The sequence below is a fragment of the Alosa sapidissima genome, chromosome 13 (assembly GCF_018492685.1).
Source record: "Alosa sapidissima isolate fAloSap1 chromosome 13, fAloSap1.pri, whole genome shotgun sequence".
Classification (NCBI taxonomy): domain Eukaryota; kingdom Metazoa; phylum Chordata; class Actinopteri; order Clupeiformes; family Clupeidae; genus Alosa; species Alosa sapidissima.
The window spans coordinates 14,689,502-14,711,342 of NC_055969.1; the positions used below are offsets into that span (position 1 = coordinate 14,689,502).

Sequence of the window (21,841 nt, forward strand, 5' to 3'; positions counted from 1 at the left end):
GAGCGTAAAGAACGATCATCGCTTTTCTTCATCCAGTTGAAACATGCGAGACATAAGAGAGGTAATGAGCCGCGGGTTCTGCTTTAATGTCCCGCCGGAGACCCAGGATGCTGCTGAAGCTGAGCCGAGCCCAAACAGCTGCCCTGCGTCCGTCTCCTGGCCCGCGGCGCTTTGGCAGACGGGAACGCGAATGTGTCCCCCCAGGAACTGGACCACCGGTACGAGGTGGCCAACTCCAGCCATACGGGCCTGGCACGCAGAGATGAAGACATCTTGGCCAGTCCCAGAGGCAGGGAGGACGCTCATTTCCTAATTAGCCATAATGAAAGCCAGATCCCCAAATTACGGTGGAGTGGGACTGATCGCTCTAATGTGACTGGGTGTTTGGTTCGCAGATGGAGAGTGTTATTTCAATTAGGTGTTTCATTACCAAAATGCAAAACAACTGAACCATCCTGCGAATTCTTTGAAGTATTGTAACTTCTTTTTCAGTTCATTTAAAACACGATGAAGCAATCTAATTTTCAAAGTTGGATTAAAACTTGTTTTTAAACAACAGAGTTTGGGCAACTTGTGCAAACCAGGAATAAAAAGAATCACTTGTTTGCAGTCGTAAATGGTTTTGCCTTTGAGACTGTAGTAACGGCAGTGCTGAATACCGCTAAAGACGTCTTTACCTTCGAGAGGGTCTCGGGTAAGGCCCAGCTGGCTGATGATGTAGCGGGGGATGTCCGTCTTGATGCCCTGGCCCTCTTTGGCGTGGCCCTCAGCAGCCTCGAGAAGGTGGTAGAACTCTTCCGGGTCAAACTCCTGCAGAAAAAAAAAAGAAAAAACACCCAGTCACCAACTAAGTCTGGTAGATAGTCTGAGACCTACAGTACACTCAAATGGTTATTTCCAAATTAAATTAATTTGAGTTAATTTTTTTTTAAACAGGACACTACTTCCTTAGCGACTGCCCTAAAAAGGAACTCGGTGAAAACAATATGGTGGCCATTAGGCCAGATCTTCATACCCCTGCCTGTCCTTGTTTCCTAGCCCAAAAAAAGAGAACAGAGGTTCTAGGCCTGCCAACCCAGAAAAGTTTTTGAGTACTACCGCAAGCCAGGAAAATGTATCTGCACACTTTGGCCTACATGCATCATCAAACAAAACATACAAGATACATTTTGGATGAAAGACTCACTTATTAATGTCAGACATCTACAGTAAATTTGAGCCAAATATGTTCCTTTTAAATATGAACTGAATCATTTACAGAGGCTCAATATAAACTCTGGCCATCTCAGAGCTGAATCCTGATCAATGAAAATACTGTAACTAATGCTGATATATTCTCCACTTTCTTATATTTGGTCTGACTACTAATTTACCTGCAAAATATAGACTGTTAAAGTCAAGCAGGTAAGTAGCATGACTGACAAGGTCATGGCCTAAATGCTTAGTGAGAAGAATATAAAATGTATTTGTAAACCACACGTCAAAAGGAATGAAAGTATTCTCTAAATGACAATAACACATGAGCTGTGAAAGAGAACCAACCAGGCATTCCAGGAGTCGAGCTGGCCTGGCAATGACGATGAGGATTTTCTTGACAAGCTCCTTGATGAAGGTCACCTCCCCACTCTCAGAGCGCTCTGTAGACTACATGCACACACACACGCACACAAACAAACAAAAAGATAAGCCTAGCGCACCATTAAACAAGGTCTCGTTTCCCATAACAAGTACAAAGAAAGGATTTCAGCCCAGCAACAAACCCAACATTATCCATGCCATGAGTCAGGGGGATTCTGATTAATTCTCCCAGCCATTTCCTGAATGCCTTTTCACAAACAATAGCCACTCCAGCGGGCTTCTCCGCAATGACATGTGCAGTCATGCAACCATTGTTTGGACACAAAGGCCATGCAAGCATGTGGAAATAATAAATAAATAAATAAATAAATAAATAAATAAATAAATAGCCTGATAATTTTCACCTTCTTTAAGCACAAGCTGTAGGGTATGCTTTTAGCACTGCTAAACTGATGGATTCATTTCCCCCATTACATGTACTGGAAAGTGCCTGGGGCATAAACAAGACTGATTGACCTTACTGGAGATAATCTTTGGCCCTGCCCTGCTTTTAGTAGCTCAATAAAGAAAAGTGCAGGAGCTGGCAATTCAACGGGTCACAACTTCAATTCTAGGAAGGTCAAATAGTCATTACCGCACAGCACTCCGAAAAGACTCTAACCTTTCAGAAAGAAAAAAAATTGTCCACCTTGGAGAACAATATCTGAGAATAAGCACACCTGCTGCAAGAGTTTCACCAGTTTGAAGGACAATATTCTAAGGATAAATGCACTTCCTGTTAGACTTTCTCCAGTTTGGAGGACAATCTCTGAGTGCAGAAATGCATACCTCTTGGAAGAGCTTCTCCAGTTTGTCAGTGAGCTCGCAGAAGTAGCGGGAGGTGATGAGACCGCAGCGGGACTTCTCCAGGCAGTCGCGCGCCAGCTCGATGATCTGGTGGTGGGCGAAGCTGAGGACGCCGTCGGCCAGTGGCAGCACGCTCTCCGGGGAGCTGGAGCGGATGATCTCCTGGATCCGCTCCTCCATCTGGGCCGTGGCCTGGGCGAGATAAAAGAGAGAAAGAGAGAGAGAGGGAGAAAGAGAGAGAGAGAGAGCGAGAGAGAGAGAGAGAGAGAGAGAGAGAGAGAGAAAAGAGGGAGGAGAAGTGTCAAAAAGATCCAAAGATCCTGGTGGGGGAGACAGCCCTGAGGATACAATCTAAACAGCTGCCTTTCAAATATCACTTCTAAAGATTGTTTTTTTCACATGCATTATGCAACAAGACACTACACAGTTATATCACTGATCAAAGATGAAGGGAAAATCTACAATCTGTTCGGAGTACTGTTGAACTGGTATGAAATAGACTTGGTATGAAGTGATTGATTTCATGGGAAGGTTCTCACCTTAGGAAATCGTTCCTTGTAGACATGATTCATCATAATGATCTCATGATCACAGCATGCTGGAGACCTTCCAGGACTGAAAATGTAAACATTACAGACATTACATACATCAACATATACCATCCATTACAACCCCCTTTACAGGTAAATGTAATGTTTACATTACAAAATGTTTACATTACTTTCCAGTCTCCCAATATGTCAGTGGCTAACATCAGACCTAGCTTTACAGAGAGTGAATTGTGTTGTCTCTATATTTCAAATTGGGAAGCTAAGCTAAGCTAAGGACAGCACTAATGGTTTGTGTAGTCCTACAATAGAGAACAAATGGCACTGCCTAGGCACCTGGGGGCCCAGAACTGCTAACCCTGTTCCTGTAGGCAAAGGGCCCTCAGAGGACAACCACATTCGGCCTGGACACTCAGGTGCTATTCCTATAACCCTGTGGGACAAACAGCAGCAAGCAAGGTGACCCCTCCCTATGCTCCTGACCCTTGACCATGGCGCACGGGTCCCTACCTGAGGCTGCGGGATCGGGGCCGCATAGGTGTGGCCCTGCGGCGTTGGTCGTCGGCGGAGATGCTTTCGGTGCAGAAGTGCTTGGAGAGGAAGTGCAGCTCATCGGGGGTGGGCTGAAAGGGGAGCTGGTGCAGCTTCTCCTGTGATGAACAGGACGACTGGAAATGAAATGAGAATACAGTGAAAGAAAAGAAAAGGAAAAGCAAAAAGAGCAAAACAAAAAAAGAAAATGATGCTTAGCAGGCTTCAACTGTTTGTTTATTTGTTTGTTTGTTTTTGAGCTTCTAAATTCATCATGGTAACATGCAGATGGGGGAAAAAAAGCTTGATGAGGAACTTATGCCTTTGAGTGTGTCAGGACTGCTAATCCACTGATGTTGACTCAAAATGGTTCCGATAAGATGACTGGGATGAATCTTTTTACAAATAAAGCAATTTAAAAAATATATTTAAATCATACAATGACACAAAAAAAGATTGCTATAAAAAATCAAACAAATTACTTTCTGAAAACAATAAGCTCTCAGCCACAAAACTGATGCACACATGGATAACTTTACAGTTAAGTCAGCAATAAGCTTAAAAGCAATGAATAACAATCACATTCATTTATGACAACAGTGAGTGTGTCTAATCACAACTTTGTCAAAACTAACTGTACTCAGCTTTAATCCAAAACTCCCTTGGGAGACAAAAGCAGCCATTTTGACATTTATAACTAAAAAGAATTGTTTCTCTTGCTTAAAACTGCATTATTCTTAAGTGGTTCTCACTGTACACTGTTTAACATTTGTTTATCAGTCCCTACTCTCTACTTCTCTCATTGCTATTCTTTGAATATTTTCAATATTTTTATTCTTTCAAAAACATGCACAGAACCACCAGCTGAGAACTGCTCTCACACCTCTAATTTTCTGTACACATGCATGTGTGTGTGTGTGTGTGTGTGTGTGTGTGTGTGTGTGTGTGTGTGTGTGTGTGTGTGTGTGTGTGTGTGTGTGTACACCCACTGGCAGTGAATCAGACGCATGTGTTTACCAGCAAACAAATCTGCTGCCCTTCATATTGGGCATTAGCCCGACAGACAGTCGCACATGAGCATCTGTTCGCCATGGCACACCAAGGCTGGCGCCAAGCACAATGCCAGGCCTGGCACCCACAGAGGCGTGCCCAAAATGAACACAGCTCTTCCTTAGGCTGTGTATGCTCACGTGCTATACATATTCGGAGGTGCTTTCATTCCCATGTATTTAACAGATTTTTTTGTCATCGGGAATAGCAGCAATGATTATCCTTTTGCCAATATTCACTTGAGAGGTACAAAAAGTTACACTTGTGATATCTGACAACATACAGTAGGATAGGTATGGTGCATCTATCATAGTGGTTATATACAGTATGTAGACGTGTTTAATTCGTACCGAGACTGTGGAACTGGGGGTGTTGGTTCCATAGCCAGATGAGGGGAGAGAGGCCAAAGACCACCTGCGTCCATCGGTCCTGCAGGCAAACAGGGACAGAGTTGTTAGCATGGACTCCACACACACACACACTCACACACACACAATTCATCTGAGCCACAGCAGTGCACAGATCTCAAAAGAAGGCCTCATCAATTCACAGGCGGGCTGGCAGGTGTCCAACCATAATGCAAACGTTCACAGATACATGTTTATCTTTATGCACAAAGTAGCGCTCTTCTTTTGAAATGGAGATAGGGGTTGGTACAGACGCGGCCTGTGAGGTAAAATGAATGAGATGAAATGAGATGAAAGCCTGAAACACTTACCAACGAACGACCAAACAAACACACATTCAAACGAACGAAACAAACACCAAAATGAACCAATGGCCAATGAACTGTGCAATCCCAGGCCCATGCCTTCTGCGGCTAGGATTTTCTGATGAATCTCCTGTGGGTATTTTTTGCCAGTAAATTAACTCTGCAGGCTTAATGGTGGGTTTTTTTTTTTGTGTTTTTTTTTCCAAAGAACACACAAATGTTCAGAGGACATTTCTGGTTGGGTGGGCAGCAGGAGGAATGATCCAAATCATTCATGGAAAGAAAAAAAAAAAACTGAGCACCGAAGACTCAAAAATTGTCCACAATAGCCTAGACCTGCAGATTCAGATTACTGTTCAACCAAGCCATGGATACTGGGGGAGAGGGATTGGTATCCAATCAACATTCAGTAACACACAGAGGGAGACAGACAGCAGGTGGGGGGTTTACCTGTCTACTCTGTGTCCATGACTGGGGAGATAGTGCGGAGATAATTGTTACATTTACATATTCAGTGGGGGGGGGGATAAACCCATGATCATAAACACTAAAAAAATAAAACATTTTCATCAAACTAGCACAGCGCTTTCACAGCCAATGTTGATTTCGACAGATATGGGACGCAGTGGTATGCTGTGACAGGCTCGACGCTGAACTGCTGAACCTCATTCGATGCTGTTGTGAATATCAAAACACAGTGGATCTGTCAGCAGGGGCAGGTATGTATTACACCTGAGCGTTTTTAAAAAGCCCCTGACAGCTCGTGCACCACGGCTTCCTCTGTGGCAGTGTGAATTGAGCGCTTCAAAGGGACTGCCTTTTTTCCACACATGCATTGTTCAGGCATTGTGATGACCGTTTATTTTGGAAGGGGGTGGTGCAGAGGGTGATGAGTAGAGCCATTCTGGATTGATTTTGGAGAATACATCTGTCAAGAGAGTGCTGTCAACTGTGACGACTTGAAAATGGAGAACTATGCCAGGAAAAGCATCGTTAAGGTGATTGAGTGCAGCTGCGACAATGTGTGCCTTATGTGTTTTAGCATTTAGTCATCTGGAGAGGAAATGTGTCTCATATCGCCCGTCTTGATGTCCGTACACTATAACTCTAAGTAACGACATATACACACGCACACACACACACACATTTACCTGCGAGCGAAGGAGAAGTGTGCAGAGGCACTGGGGGAGAAGTTTCTAGGGCTGTCTTGGGGGCTCGTTCCTGTTGAGAGAAAATGAGAAATAGCAGCATTGGTGAAAATACTTCATATCAAAAACCCTTCTAGCTACATTTTAATACGAGTGGCAACATAAAAAATGCTAATTTAGTCAATTGAGGGGTTCTGTTGACAGTAATTAGATGCTTAACTAAGTATATACGCCAGCCTCCTTCACAAATATAAATCAAATCAAGCCCATTTTCCAAAGGGAAGGTCTAATTTTGTATAAGCCTCTCTATTTAAACAAATCATTCAAAGAAATATATATTCACTGTCCTTTATACAAGCTAATGCATTTATACATATCTCAATGAACATTCTCTGCCCATAGCTCAAATAATTCAGAAAGTCGTGACCGAACAAGACATGGCGCCTGAACATTGACATATTTTAGCACGTACAGTATAAGGCACAGCTCCAAGAGATCTATGTGTGTATCGCAGAGTTTCTATCAAAGGTAATACCTCGTTCCAGAGAAATAATTAATTATTCAACTCTTTTTTTTCCCCCTTGGTGACCAGCTTTGACAGAGAACCCATCAGTTTTTCAGTCCCTTGGAAGAGGAGACGAAGAGCTCTCATGGGACAAAGCGGAGGAGGAGTATGTATTTTTTTCTTTAAAGATAGTTTATCATTTTTTCTTCCAACTGAAGTGAGACATGAAACTGGCTTCTCATTTACAGCTAAACAAGAATAAAATGAACATGAGATGGGGTGGAAATCCCTCCAGCATGTTGAAGCGACAGTACGACGCAAAATTGGTAGCACAAAGGCCAAGTCATGTCTCTCTGTCTCAAACTTATCACAGGTGGCCTGTGAAAAACTAGACCTGTAGGCTACAGTATGCCAGTTACAGCTCATTGTCTAAATATGCTGGCGTGCTGATTTTTCTTTTCAAAAATTCCCACTGTAATAAGAATACTCTCACAGAAAACACAGCAACAAACAGGCCGTCATAGACAAAGGAGCTGTTAGTGAAACCAGTAGACAACAAAGCGAACAGAGAGGAGAGAGCAATGTAGCCAAAAGCTATCAGAGACCCACTCTCATGTGGATACAACCCATGTGAGCCAAGACTGGAGCCTGGAGCACACACACTGACAAACACACACACACACACACACACACACACACACACACACACACACACAGACAAACACACACACAAACAACTATTCTCACACAGATGCATAGCATACACACAACCAGAACCTGCCCCGCCCCCCCGCCCCCAAATCTCCATTTCCACGGTCCATATGCGCACCAGAGCTGCTGCACTTCCAGCCGTGGCTCTGGGCCTCTGAGCACGTCCGACGCTGGGTATTTCCCAAACGGCAGCGATTAACACTGCTGCTCCCTGACTGATAACAGAGGTGATGGCAGCCAGTGGAGGGGAAGGGGAACGGAGGAAGGGAGTGGGGCAAAGAAAACATCTCAGAGTCCAACATTAATTATAGATAATTACCTTGATTGGAAAGCGTTGGGGGCAAATACTTAATTAAACAAAGGACACAGTGGCACCCCCTGAAGCGCTAAAGAGGCGGCTCTGGATTTGGATATAGAGGGCCCCGATGAGGACGAGGTGCTTATTAGATTTGATTAATTTCTGCAACCCCCTCTGCCCTCCCTTTTTGACACGGTGCAGTGGTTTAGAGAGAGAGAGAGAGAGAGAGAGAGAGAGAGAGAGAGAGAGAGAGAGAGAGAGAGAGAAGCAGAAGGAACTGGGGGGTTTTGGGGTGGTTCACGTCACAGAAATCAGAGAGCATGTGAAGTGCCGTTGGGCACCTGAGCAGCGAGCACCTGAGAAGGCAAACGTAATCCAATTTAGCTCAGGTGAGAGTGCCAAGACACGGGCCCGCTTATACATCCTACCATTGCGTTCCGTTAATCTCAGATTACATCCTTACGTAAAACAAATAAACTGTTATCCGACTGTGGGTTTCGAGGACTATTCTAGCACCTACAAAACAAAATAATTGGAAGCGACAGTTTCTTGATTCAGTCTACTTTAGGATTATATTCACCTCCTGTATGCTTTCTTGAAAGTTTCCTACCATGCTGTTGTTACAAGAAAGTTAGTTTTGGAATTAACTGTCACAATTTATCCATACTATATTAGAGTCCACTATGTTAGTTGTTGTATTCCTTATTCACAAGCATAAGCCTTGTTAGATCAAACAAAAAATCCTACTATACAAATTTACCAAATCATCAGGAAAAAAAACAAAAGCATTATCTCTTGAGACGTGAGCTGCAGCCTTCTTCAAAGAAAACTCATAAACATTAAGACTTCTGTGTTACGTGCAGCTGGAAATGTCAGGAGGAGAAGCATCCTCTTGAGAACTTCCTTCCTGTGGGCCTGTGCCCCGACTCACAGAATCTTCTGGTACAATAACAAACGACAGTCCGCAGCTGGTGCCCACGTGAAACTCGAGCACTTCTGTGATGAAGTTGATGAGTAGCAGGAGGACACTGAGCCACAACATTCATCACCAGGCACAGAGCCAAAATGGCTCCTTACAAGGATACGTTCTAACTAGTGGCAAATAAAGCACATGCACTGCTATGGTAATTCACTAGGCCTACATGTCTTTATCAAAGTGGTTACCAAATATATTTGTGTGAATATGTATAAATTCATACCTAGCATAAGTCATACATAATTCCTACAGATAATGAGGAAAATTTTGTCTGTAAATGTAAATATCTGTCAATGTTAATGTAGAGTTACTTGATCCCTCTCTGGAAGGATTGACACTAAGAACTCTTGGCCCACTGATGCATAGCAAGCTGACACGTGCTGAACTCCACACATTTCCCTGACAATCCAAGTGAGGAAAAAAGTGCTTCACAACTCCCCTCCGGGGCAGATCGTCTTTTCCATATTGACTTAACAGCAGTCCGAGTGGGGAGCGGCGCGGTGTACTAGCGCTCGCCATCCTCGTCCTCCTCCCACTCACCGTTTCCATCTGAAAAAACACGGGCACGCTTGCGATCGCGATGCCAGTCTGCCCGACCCTCCACTGAAGTGGCTCATTAGACAGCAACAGTGTGGTCGCACCCTAACCGCTCGTCTGGAGAAGCAGACACTAAAGGGGGAGAACGGACAGTAGTGTGTGTGTGTGTGTGTGTGTGTGTGTGGCTAATGATTCACTGGCAGATCCCACTTCAGATGCCAGGCTTTTCCAGGCGGCTTCTTCTTCACTCGTTAGACGGCAGACAATTGGCTCCATTCAGTGCGGACGGAGAAGGCTGTGGCTGTGGCTGTGGTGTGGGGGAGCTCCCGGCAGTGGCGTGCGGGAACAATGATCGCAAAAAAAAACCCTCACCCGCCTGTCTGCTCGCCCGCACCCGCTCATGAGCAATTTCACAGACATCAAAACAATGTCAGGGAGTGGGACACAACAAACACGCGCGCACACACACACACAGAATGCAAACACACTAAGAGAGACAAAACACAGTCAAACATGTACACGCACACTGTACATATGTAAATACACTCAGAGAAACAGGACACAGGACACAGACACACACACACACACACACACACACACACGCTCACTCACACAGACCCACACACACAATTACCTGTGTGAGATGAAAGGGGCGAGTGGGGTCGGGGAAGTGCTGAAGACTGACCACTTCCTATGAGGCTCTTTCTGTTGCTCGTCCTGCAGCTAGAAAAACAAAGAGACTAGTTAAAACCGGTGCAGCACAATGACACACCTTCAGGATCACTGGGACACATGAGCTGATCTGCTGCAGTCCAGTGTTCAGGACCACATACACACACACACAAACACACACACACACACACACACATATACACACACATTGTTCATCAGTACACTCTGTTAAAGGTCAAGGATAGATTCTCTGAACCATCACACTGCTTGATCAACTGTAAAAGACATGACTGCTTAATAACCACAGATGGTCTATGGAAATAACACAGGGTGGAAGACATGGTTGAGTTCAATCGTTTCTTCACAGTTCGTTTCACTTGCCGGTTGCACTAAAAGATTCACATAACTGTTGATGGGGCCTTTTAAAAGATAAAAAGAGAAGGCCTGAGTTTTTGCCTTGGTCTTGGACAATCATTGAACAGACAAGACTTTACTGCATCCGTTCCTTGCCCTCTTGTCAATTCCAACCTATCATCAAGCCGATGGATCCAAGAGATCACTGCAGCCTCTAGTGGAGGAGCGAGAGCGAGAGAGAGAGAAAGAGAGAGAGAGGAAGAGAGAGGGAGCGAGGGATACTCCATTCCCCTGACATTAGTCAGTTATTAATAATGATAATGGTCCTCATTAGAGCCTCTGTTGCCCAGGAGATTAAGCTTTTCTGTGGATTATTAAACAAGCCAGCATCCTCCCTCTCGCACTCATCCACTCACTCGCTCGCTCGCTCACTCACTCACAGGCTCACACGGCCGCTAACACACAGACAGTGGTGTCATGCAGGGTCAGGACTCTGGACTAATGGCAGACGTGGTGTGGACATGCCACTGAAAAGAACACAGGGTGGCTGCGTCTGATGCAGGCAGGAAGGAAAAGGCTGTTGATTACTCAGAGGTAAACACAAGCGTGGCTCACATGAAAAGGATGACGGGAACGAGGGGGGGGGGGGGGGGGGGGGGGGGGGGGGGGTGAGGCTTGAAGTAACTCAAGCCATTAAAGGCAAAGATTAGAAGTGAATCGGTCTCTGACGCGTATGACATAGATAGATTAATCAAGAATAATCAAGTACACTGTTTACCAGCATACTTCCCCACAATACGTCATATCAGCAAACCAGATAAGACTGCCTTCACCAGTTATTTTCATCAATCTTTATTATGATTAAGTTAAGTGAGACAACATCAGACATGATTGAAGAGAACACAGTCACATGTCCACAGTTTACCGATCATACACAACATTTTATGGTTATAAACGCGTCATAAAAATGTTCCCTGTGAGCCCTGTCCGAGACCGACTACAATCTCAAGTCAAACTTCTGCGTCCTACCACACCGACGCACTGAGGCATCAGGAAAAAGAAAAGACAAGGTCATCTTTAAAGCTGCGAGTGGTGCAGCCTCCCTGCCTCTGCAGAAAGCTCTAATGCTAACGTACCGTCTGGCTGTCCTCTTCCACGGCTTGTACCACTTATGGCTGCCCAGGTACTGCATCAAACTCACTACGTACACGTCCTCAAAGGATGGCCACATTCGCCCGGATGCTCACACGCTCTCTCCCATGCTCTGCGAAACGCTGCGGATGCCTCCAGAATGCTCTCCCCCACGAAATACGTAGAGAAGAAGAAGGAGGCGGGGGGGTTTGGGGATGACGGTGTACTCCAAAACGTGTCCCTGCACGCCTCTTCTCTCTCTCTCTCTCTCTCTCTCTCTCTCTCCCTCCCTCCCTCCCTCCCTCCCTCCCTCCCTCCCTCCCTCCCTGCAGGTACAACCTCAGCTGCGATTGAAGGACAGCTATTGCGTGGCTGTGTAATGATATGCTTACCGCTTACAAAACAGATCCTATTAGCCGGGAGGCTTAATAGGGACACCCGAGTATCCTCCACCAGAGTCCAAACAACACTAAGTAAGCGTGTGTGTGTGTGTGTGTGTGTGTGTGTGTGTGTGTGTGTGTGTGTGTGTGTGTGTGTGTGTGCACACATTTAAATGAGTGCATGAATGAGCTTTTTTCTAAAATCTGCTGTGGGCAAGTGCATTACACAGTGCACATAATTATGAGGAACGGACGCTAAGCCTGGAATAATAGTGGCACAAGAGCAAGACACAGAGAGGTTCATTTTTGTATTTGTATTTGTGTTTTTGTCCAAACTGCACAGAGCTCATGCAACCCGCCGTTTGTTTGTTTTTGGGTCCTCCAGCCGCAGAAAAGCACAAAAGCAAAACATGCGGAGACCCAGGCAAGGCAAGGTGCAGCAGTGGCGGCGACGGCTAACGTGATCAAACGACCCAGCAGCACCACTGGAGCGGCAGTTCATAGATCTACAGCACAACATTATCACATTAGCTGTGGTCAGGATGGGGAGAGGGAGAGAGAAATAGGGAGAGAGGCAGAGAGAAAGAGAGAAAGAGAGAGAGGCAGAGAGAAAGAGAGAAAGAGAGAGAGAGAGAGAGAGAGAGAGAGAGAGAGAGAGGAGAGAGAGAGAGAGAGAGAGAGAGAGAGAGAGAGAGAAAAAGTAAGGATAGAGAAAGTGAAAAGAGGGAAAAATGCAAAAGAACAGACAGAAATATAAACCCTAAAAAACTCGGCAAGAGTGGTAGAGAAGGAGAAAGCGCAATTCCTTTAGTTTCAGACAGGCAAGGAGAAGATGAAACGAGGAGACAGAAGGAGAGAGGTAGAGAGTAGGAAGGAAGAGGAGAGAGGGAGATGAGGGATAGAGAGAGGGAGAAAGATGGTCCTGAATGAAAATGGGCACTGCATCAGCTGAGGACAGGGACAGCCAACAGTCAGTGAACGAGGGAGAGAGAGAGAGAGAGAGGCAGTGGGAGAGCGAGAGAGAGCACAGTCAGAGCTCAGGCTACATCACCCAACCTCAACAGCGCTGCAGAATCAGGGCTTTTTCACAGCCATTGATCAGACAGCACTGAATGGCATCGAGTGTGTGCATGTGAGTGTGTGTGTGTGTGTGTGTGTGTCAGGGGAGACTACGGATGGCATTGCAGAGCCCTTGTGAGTCTCTTCTCCTCTTAATGCTGGCTTTGCTGGAGACCATCTCTCACAACTGTCCAGTGAGGACTTGTCAATTTTAATTAGACTCGTTATTATTACCATTACTGCTGTAATCATCATCATCTTCAAGGGAGAAAAATCTCTAAGCGTGACCTAATGATTACATCATTAATTAGTGTGAATGATGATATCATTTAGCAATACATGAAAAAAAGAAATCACTAAAATTCATATATGATGCCTGTTATGTAGAGATTTTTACATGACTACGTCAACAGGCCTTCTGCAGTACAGGAGCAGGATCGTCCTCCTGAACAAAAATATTACTGCACATAAAATGCCTGCCCCAAGACCTGTGCTCAATGCAGCACTCTCACATCCCTTACCGTACAACACAAACACTGGGATTGATCGATCTCTCTCTCTCTCTCTCTCTCTCGCTCTCTCTCTCTCTCTCTCTCTCGACTTGAAGGTCTTTCATTGCTTTTCACCCTGTCTGTCTCCATCTCCCTCTCCGTCCCTCTCTCTGTCGCTCCCCATATCGCTCCTGGTCGGTCTCTCTCTCCTTTCATTCCTAGTGCTAGTGTTGTCTCTCGTCTCTCAGGAGTGCCTACAACCTTTCATTGCTCTCCCGCTCTCTCATTAGTGCACCTACTGTCTGGCCCTCTCTGCCTCCATGTCTATCCATCTCTGTCTCCTCTTGCCCAGCTGGAGCTGAGTAAACATATTCATAATGGATGCCAAAGCCCCAGCTCAAACTGAAGCCGAAGCCCAGCACTCAGGCGTCCGTTCGGGGCCCTGTGCAGAAGCAGCGGCGGCAGCAGCAGTAGCAGCAACCCGGGCATCAGAGGTAGCGGCCACTGATCTGATAGAAAGATTAATCTCCCGCTCTCTCTCGGCTTTAAAGGTTACAGGGCTGCTTAACGAGAAGAGCGAGGCAGACCGTCCTGAGCAGGGCTTGGCTGTCTGCGCAATAATCACAGATGGAGACGGGAGATCGGTTGATTATGAAACACTTGATATATGAAAATGGGATGCAGCTCCATAGATCACTGACCACAGCAAGGGCAATTTATTTATTTTTTTAGCTATTTTTCCATTTTGTTCTGATCAGAGTGGGCCAGGATTACCGAGTCAAGTAAGGAAAGGCAAGCCATAACGATAGAGAGCTAACTTGCTATGGGGCAAAATCATTTAATGTTGTTAGCTGTCTGGATTCTATTAGCTAAAGTTTGGTCATTGCAGACTGAAACTAAAAGCAGAGACCAGTACGGTCAAACACAACAGACAGGGAGGGTACAGCAACAGGTGTGCTTGTGTGTTAATTGCTCCACTTTGAAGATAATCATGTGGCAAAGTTTCTGTCTGATAACTGTCTGTTTATCTGTTAATGTCTACACTTGGCCTACCTTAATTGTAATTTACAGGAAACTCAAACAGATAAAGTCTACACGCCGTTATAACTGATCCTGATGCCTGGGCGACATGCAAAATCCGAAACATGTCGCAGTCAATGTATGTGGATTGCATGTTTGTCTGAGAGAGTGACTAGTTTAATGGTCCACCTTGGACATACAGTACCTGCATCAGTTAATCTTGACATGGATTCCATCTCATGAGATTTTAATGGGGGTAAATGAATAAGTCATGTGAGTGCGCTGTTGATGCCAGGGCCATCAAACTGCATCCTATGCATTTTCACACCAACACCACAAAGCGATAGCTCATAACAACAGCAATGTTCAAGAACATCCAGCACATGTCTTCCATAAAGGCTGACAAACAGCCCCAGTAAACAAAAGCCACCATGAAAACAACAATAACCAATAACCTACTGCAAATTTCAGTGGAAAGTTGACAACAGTTCTGTTCAAGATGATAGTGACAAACAGAAACAAAAATGCATTACATGACAGAGTCAAATTTGTAAACTTCCCTGTTTGTAAAAAGAGTTGTCAGTGCTACTAAGAATTACAACCACACTTTCACATTTCTTCCACAGAAATTCCTTATGAATTACTTAACTGACCACCATCTAATTACTTTTACAATGACATTATAATATGCAGTACCTAATTCAGCTGAATACTACAGCCGCGGCCTACCTGAAAAAAAAAACTAATGCAGATTTTCTAGAAAAAATATCAGAAGGCTCTTTCCTTAATCCAGCCGAGGTCGATTTGTTAACTGATATTGTGATGAACTCATTACGCTCAACCCTTGATTCAGTAGCACCACTCAAAAAGAGAATAAGAAAACAAGTACAGTAAGGCACAGACAAAAACCCTCAAACAAACAGCGCGTAAACTTGAACAAAAATGGTGTACCACTAAATTGGAAGTTTTTCGCCAAGCATGGAAAGATAGCCTTATCACCTACAAAAAAGCACTCAACGAGGCTAAGTCATCCTACTATTCCTCGCTGATCGAAGAAAATGATTTCCCGCCTGACGAAGAGCCACACCGAAGTAACCGAGTCTATCCCGATATGCCTAAACAGTAATGACTTCATGAACTTTTTCAATGACAAAATTGAAACAATTAGAGATAAGATTAATAACCAATTAGTCTCACCAAATATTCATACTCCATAGCTGAACGGTAGCGAAAACACAGATAAAAAGAACAACGTTGAATTCATTTACACCTATCGACATATTAGACCTCACTTCCACAATTTCTTCATCAAAATCTGCAACTAGTCTACTAGATCCTATTCCTACCCATCTTCTAAAGACTGCTCTCCCTTTTTTGGATAATGCTTTGCTCCAGATTATAAATAACTCACTCCTATCAGGGCATGTACCACAGTCGTTTAAGTTATCTGTTATTAAGCCATCCCTCAAAAAACCTACCCTTGACCCTAACAACCTGGCCAACTATAGGCCTATATCTAATCTCCCTTTTTTGTCAAAAATACTAGAAAAAATAGTGTCCAAACAAATTGGTGCCTTCTTGCATATGAATAAAATCCAAGAATTATATCAGTCTGGTTTCAGAGCTCACCACAGTACTGAATCAGCCTTAGTTAAAGTTTTTAATGACCTCCTCATCGCTGCCGATAATGGACATATATCAATATTGGTCCTCCTGGACCTCAGTGCTGCCTTTGACACCATAGACCATGACATACTACTCCACAGGCTTAAAACATTTGATAGGCATTAAAGACTCAGCACTCGCTTGGTTTAGATCATACCTTTCTAACCGCAGACAATTTGTACAGGTTCACAATAAACCGTCTACCCAGACTATGGTAAAATATGGGGTGCCTCAAGGCTCAGTACTAGGGCCCCTGTTATTTTCTCTCTATATGCTTCCCCTAGGCTCTGAAATTAGGAAACATGGCATTAAATTTCATTCTTATGCAGACGATACACAACTATACCTTTCCATAAAACCTGACGAATTAACTCCGTTAGCCAAACTTGACACATGTACAGTATAAGAGACATAAAGACATGGATGACAAATAATTTCATGTCATGGTTTTAGGTCCTAAAAAGATGAGGGATATCCTATCCTCATCACAGGCTACATTTACTGATCTTCGACTATCTTCATCCACAAGTGTTAAAAATCTAGGAGTTACAATTGACCAAGACCCATCACTAAATAATCACATAAATCAGATTACCAAAACTTAATTTTATCATTTAAGGAACATTTCAAAGATAAGGAAGTCTTTATCTTTACCAGACGCTGAGAAATTAATCCATGCTTTTGTCACCTCAAGAATTGATTATTGCAATATACGCTGGCTGCAATAACACCTGTCTAAAGAGCTTACAGCTTATACAAAATGCAGCTGCTCGCACACTCACTAGAACTAAAAAATATGAACATATTTCCCCATCCCACTTAGACCGCTACGATCACAGAATACACAGAATACTGAATATCTCAAAAACTACAGTAGGAGGCAGAGCTTTCAGCTATCGCACACCCCTCCTCTGGAATAATCTCCCTTCCTCAATTCGACTAGCAGACACCCTCCCTATTTAAGTCTAGACTTAAAACATACCTCTTTACTGCCTCCCATAGTTAGGTATGGTACGGTGTGGAACTTCACCCACCTCAGGGATTTTTGGAATGGACCACCCTGTTGAGTCCTCGTGTGACTGGCACCTCAGTCACGTGTGCGATGGTGGTCACTGACCATACCTGCACTGGTGTCGAATACCCCTCACCATGCCTTAGTTATGCTGCTATAGCATAGTGCTGTCATGGACTTTTCATGTGCCACGCCTATTCTCACTATGGTATACTGTAACAATATATAGTACCACTGATTACTTATTGACATTAAACATTTTGATTTTCAGTAATACTAACCCACTCTACATCTCTTTCTCTTCCCCCTTACTGTGCCTCACTTGTGAGGTATATCACCAGTCATCAGCCATCCGTGTGCTTGGCCCTCCTCTCACCCATCTCACCTGAAGTCCCATCCTTGACTGCTTATTACTGTCCCCCTATCTGGATTCCTGGCCCGTACAGCCTAGCGACCAATCACCTGCCTATGACAACTCTGCCCAGATTCCTGGCCTGTCTGCCGACCCACCACATGCCCCTTGACAACTCCTTTCCCCTGGACAATTCCAACGCTGGACTATTTGAACTTTCTGTCACTAAATCAGGATTAATGCATTATCATACCGGATGCGTATTCATCCCACCTCTTGTAACTTTCACCTCAGGTGCTTTAAACACCATGTCCTATTCTCTACACCTGACTATCATTTGCATTTGTTATGTATACAGACCTTACTGTCCTGTATTAGACCCTAGGCAGATGGGTCAGGCCCTTGAGTCGTGGCTCTGCTTGAGGTTTCTTCCTATATGTAGCTCTAATTCTAGGGAGTTTTTCCTCGCCCCTGTTACCCATGGGCCTTCTTTTCTTTTTTTCCCTTTTTCTTTTTTTTTTTCTCTGATTGTCTACACTCTGTAAAGTGCCATGATACATGTGTAATGTTTTGGCGCTCTATAAGCACAATAAATTGAAATTGAATAATGAATTACTTAAACTGATCTCCAAGTCTAGCACCAAAACAGCTGCTATGTTAGGAACATCGACTCACTCACTATATAGTCTACTATTTAGTGAATCACTATGTATGTAGTGGTCATTCATTATATATAGTGGAGTCTATGGTGGGTGAGTGCATGGTCCAAATACAGCCAGTGACACCCAAGACACCCAGAGAGAACAGACACCTTGGGAACAGGTCCATGCCATATCTGGGTCACAACCGGGCCACCTCTGCCTCCCACTCTCAGCTGCTCTCTCTGAGATGGTCCAGCTTGAATAAATCAGCGCTTTGATGTCAGTCTGAGAACTGCCATCCTCTCAAGGCCGTTAAACACTGCAGCAAAGTGAATAATATCCAGTTCACAGGTGCCCAGTGACAAGAGAGAGAGATAGAGAAAGAGAAAGAGAGCAGGGATCAGGTTTAACTGTCTATTTATACACGTCCTCACCAATTACACACACGTAAACACAGTGTGCGCTTCGACTTAAGATGGCTTTGCTATTTGCTCTTTCATCACACCATAAAAATCTCAAATGTTCGAGATGACTTTCACACACACATTGTTCTGTTGTCATTTCCCCCCCTATGTTCTCATCTATTGAGGTCGCACTCCAGAAATAATAGTCCAATACTGCGGAGGAACACTTGAACTCAAGCCTTCCTCTGTCGGCTTAACTCTACACTGCAAGTGTGAATTTTTGATCAGGATAAAACCGCAATTGTGTTTAAATGGTGTAAAAATGGTGTTTAAAAGCAAGCCACGACAAAGGAAGGCGCCTTTGGCAATGGCGTTGGGGAGAAGTAGGCCAGCATTCTATCTATACAGCCGCTCGGCAGTGCAGACGCATGTGAGGATCCAAGACGTCCACGCTGGATCTGCACAAATCTACGATGCAGAGCGCGAGAGAGAGAGCAATAGAGGAAGAGGAAGAGATAAGGAGAGAGAGAGAAAAATTATTCTTTTGGCTCAGTGTTTGTCTCTATTTCCTGCACACAAAAACAAAACAAAAACAAAAAAATCACTGGCACAGCACTGACACAGCACTGACATCCAATAACTGAGCCATAATCATGTCATAATAAAAAGAGCAATGAATTCTAATGAAGACAAAGAAGCGGAAAACAAAAACATACACAGACACACACACAGGCACAGATACACACACACACACACACTATACCCCTATTCACACCGCTAACATCAGAAGCTGAGTAGGCACAACAATCTTTCCCTACTATTCATCCCACAGAAATGAAAGCACCGGGGCTGCTTAGAGAAGAAAAAGAGCTTGATTTGTTTTGGGGGCATATTTACATGAGGCTTTCAATAGCCGTCTCGCTTTGTAAACGCTTCCACTTTGGCAGAGAGACCTTACACAGGTCTTCTCTTATCTCCTCATGTGAAAAAGGAAGGAGGGAAAAAGAAAAAAATCAGGACGGCTGATTGTTGTTGTTTTTTTTTCTTCTGTGGACAAGACTTCAGAGCTCTGCAAAGTCAGGTGAACTGACGTCAGCAACTTTTACATACACCAGCAATAACCACACAAACACACACACACACGCATTCAAACTGACAGGCAGGGAGTTTGAGATGAAAGAGAGGAGACACACACACACACACACACACACACAGAGGAAGAGAAACAGGGCACTAAGATGAAGGCAGCCAGAGATTATTCCCAGTGCTACAGCTCTCATTATCCAGACCGCAGCTCTGCTTGCTGCATTGTGGGATACGCGTTTCCTTCTATTAAGGTCAAATCATAGCAAATCACAGTATTGGCAAACTTCTGCGATGATGCAAGGGATTACGCAACCAATATCAACTCATATTGTGCTGATTATCCACGGACGACTGGGCACACACAGTGGTTCGCGCAGAGTTCGTGGAGGTCAAGTCATTCACAAAAGCTTGACTCGGCGAACTGGTGAGAAAGCTTGCTGGAGGACACAGAATCTGTAGCGTACGTCTGAATCTGACAGGAAAAGAATCTAACGCCTACAGTACTTTAACATTCGCTGCAGATGAAATAATCCCTAATAATCTTCAAAAGATAATCTGGCTAATACAGGCTCACTGACAGGGAGTCATTCCACCCCTTTCAGTGAAAAAGTGTCCATTCGCAACCCCAACTCCACATCAGATCAGATCCGACGGCCAATACAGTGATGAGCACAGGCTGTACTGTACAGTAATGTATTGAACATGCTGTGGAAGAGATGAAGCAAATCCATGGGGGCTTTAAGCTTCTCCCTCGCTGCTATAAAATAGGTCATGGCAGGGATTTAAAAATATGAATATGGTCGAGGACAATAGGCAATGAAGTTAGCACATGCAACTCGCTGACTTGGTGAAGGAGCGAGAAGCCGCAAAACTGTTCGGTTGGCATCTTTGACCCGGCTCGCACACCGGTGTCATAAAGGCAGAGACAGGACCTTCCTTGGAAGGTCAGTGACCCCAATTTGAAGGGTTAAGTGAAGTTAAGTTAAAACATTCATCATTCTGACCATTTGGACACACAAACCAACAATTAGGACAAAGCTATCTCAGTAGTTAATGTTTAAAGCGCCTGGTCACTACGGACAACTGTCCTAGTTGAAGGATAGGGAAATAAAGAACTTCACAATGGCCTGCTGATCACACTGGCACGCCTTTTGTCCCTGGAAACGAGGCGAGGTAATTAAAAACCCTGTTTGTAAACATCCTCTCAACGCGGCGCATGGGCCAACCGATAATGCCACGATAAGGATCACCCATTCATTCCTCACGGAGACCTCACAATGGAGGAAAAGAAAATCACACACACAATGGGTCAAGCAACACCCAACGTATTGTTTGAGTAAGCGACCAACTTCTCACACAGCTTTGGTTCTCTTTAAAAACATTTAGCTTCCCATGTCACCTGAGACAAGAGGGCGAGGAGTTAGACAACACGGACACCCTGAACTTAAACGCCGTGGCAGAGTGATGAGGATGGAAGACTCTGGTTACCTCTTGGAGCGTCGAAGGCGAGCACCACTAAGGAAGTGTGGCATGGAAAAGTTGGAGAGCATCGTCCACAAGCTGGCGTCCGACATGGCGTCCAGGTCATGCCAGCACGGCGCGCTGGGGTGCCTCAGGAAGCCGGGGGAGGAGAAGCGCCTGGCGTCGCTGGGCAGGGACGCCGCGCGTCCGCCCGAGCAAAAAGTGTCCCGGTGGCTCGTCCTCGCCGCGGCACAACCGTCCAAGCCCAACTTGACGTGTGCCGACACATCTGCAAACAGCTGCGGCATGCAGAGGCAGGAGGGTGGAAGCGGGACAGCCTGTCCCCCCTCTTCTGCTGTCCTCCCGGGGGGTGTCCTCAATCACAAAAGCCTCCACGTCCAGTGGGCGCTGATTGTGGTCATAATCCCCTTTCCTCTTTCCTTACTTCCCTTTTCCTATCCTTCTCTCTCTCAGTCACAATAACATCCGTTTCTGGGCTGAGATGAAAAATATCCTTAGTCAAGAGACTTGTGTTTGTGCGCGTGAGTGTGTGTCTTCCTCTCTCTCTCTCTCTCTTTCTCTCTCTTCCTGGCTTGGTCTCTCTCACTCACTCCTTCCCTCTCTCTTGGTCTCTATCTATCCTATGCACGGCTCAGCCACTTCTCTCAGTCAG

At 44.8% G+C, this 21,841-nt stretch overlaps 1 protein-coding gene across 1 annotated transcript in view; it reads right to left on the reverse strand.

Moving 5' to 3' along the window:
• mast4 (microtubule associated serine/threonine kinase family member 4) overlaps window positions 1-21,841 on the reverse strand; it is a 112,166-nt gene that overhangs the window by 23,414 nt on the left and 66,911 nt on the right. Inside the window, 8 exon segments of the mRNA XM_042058652.1 lie at window positions 678-810; window positions 1,543-1,644; window positions 2,407-2,616; window positions 2,964-3,039; window positions 3,483-3,640; window positions 4,904-4,982; window positions 6,417-6,486; window positions 10,075-10,163. Coding sequence (XP_041914586.1) covers window positions 678-810; window positions 1,543-1,644; window positions 2,407-2,616; window positions 2,964-3,039; window positions 3,483-3,640; window positions 4,904-4,982; window positions 6,417-6,486; window positions 10,075-10,163 — 917 coding nt within the window.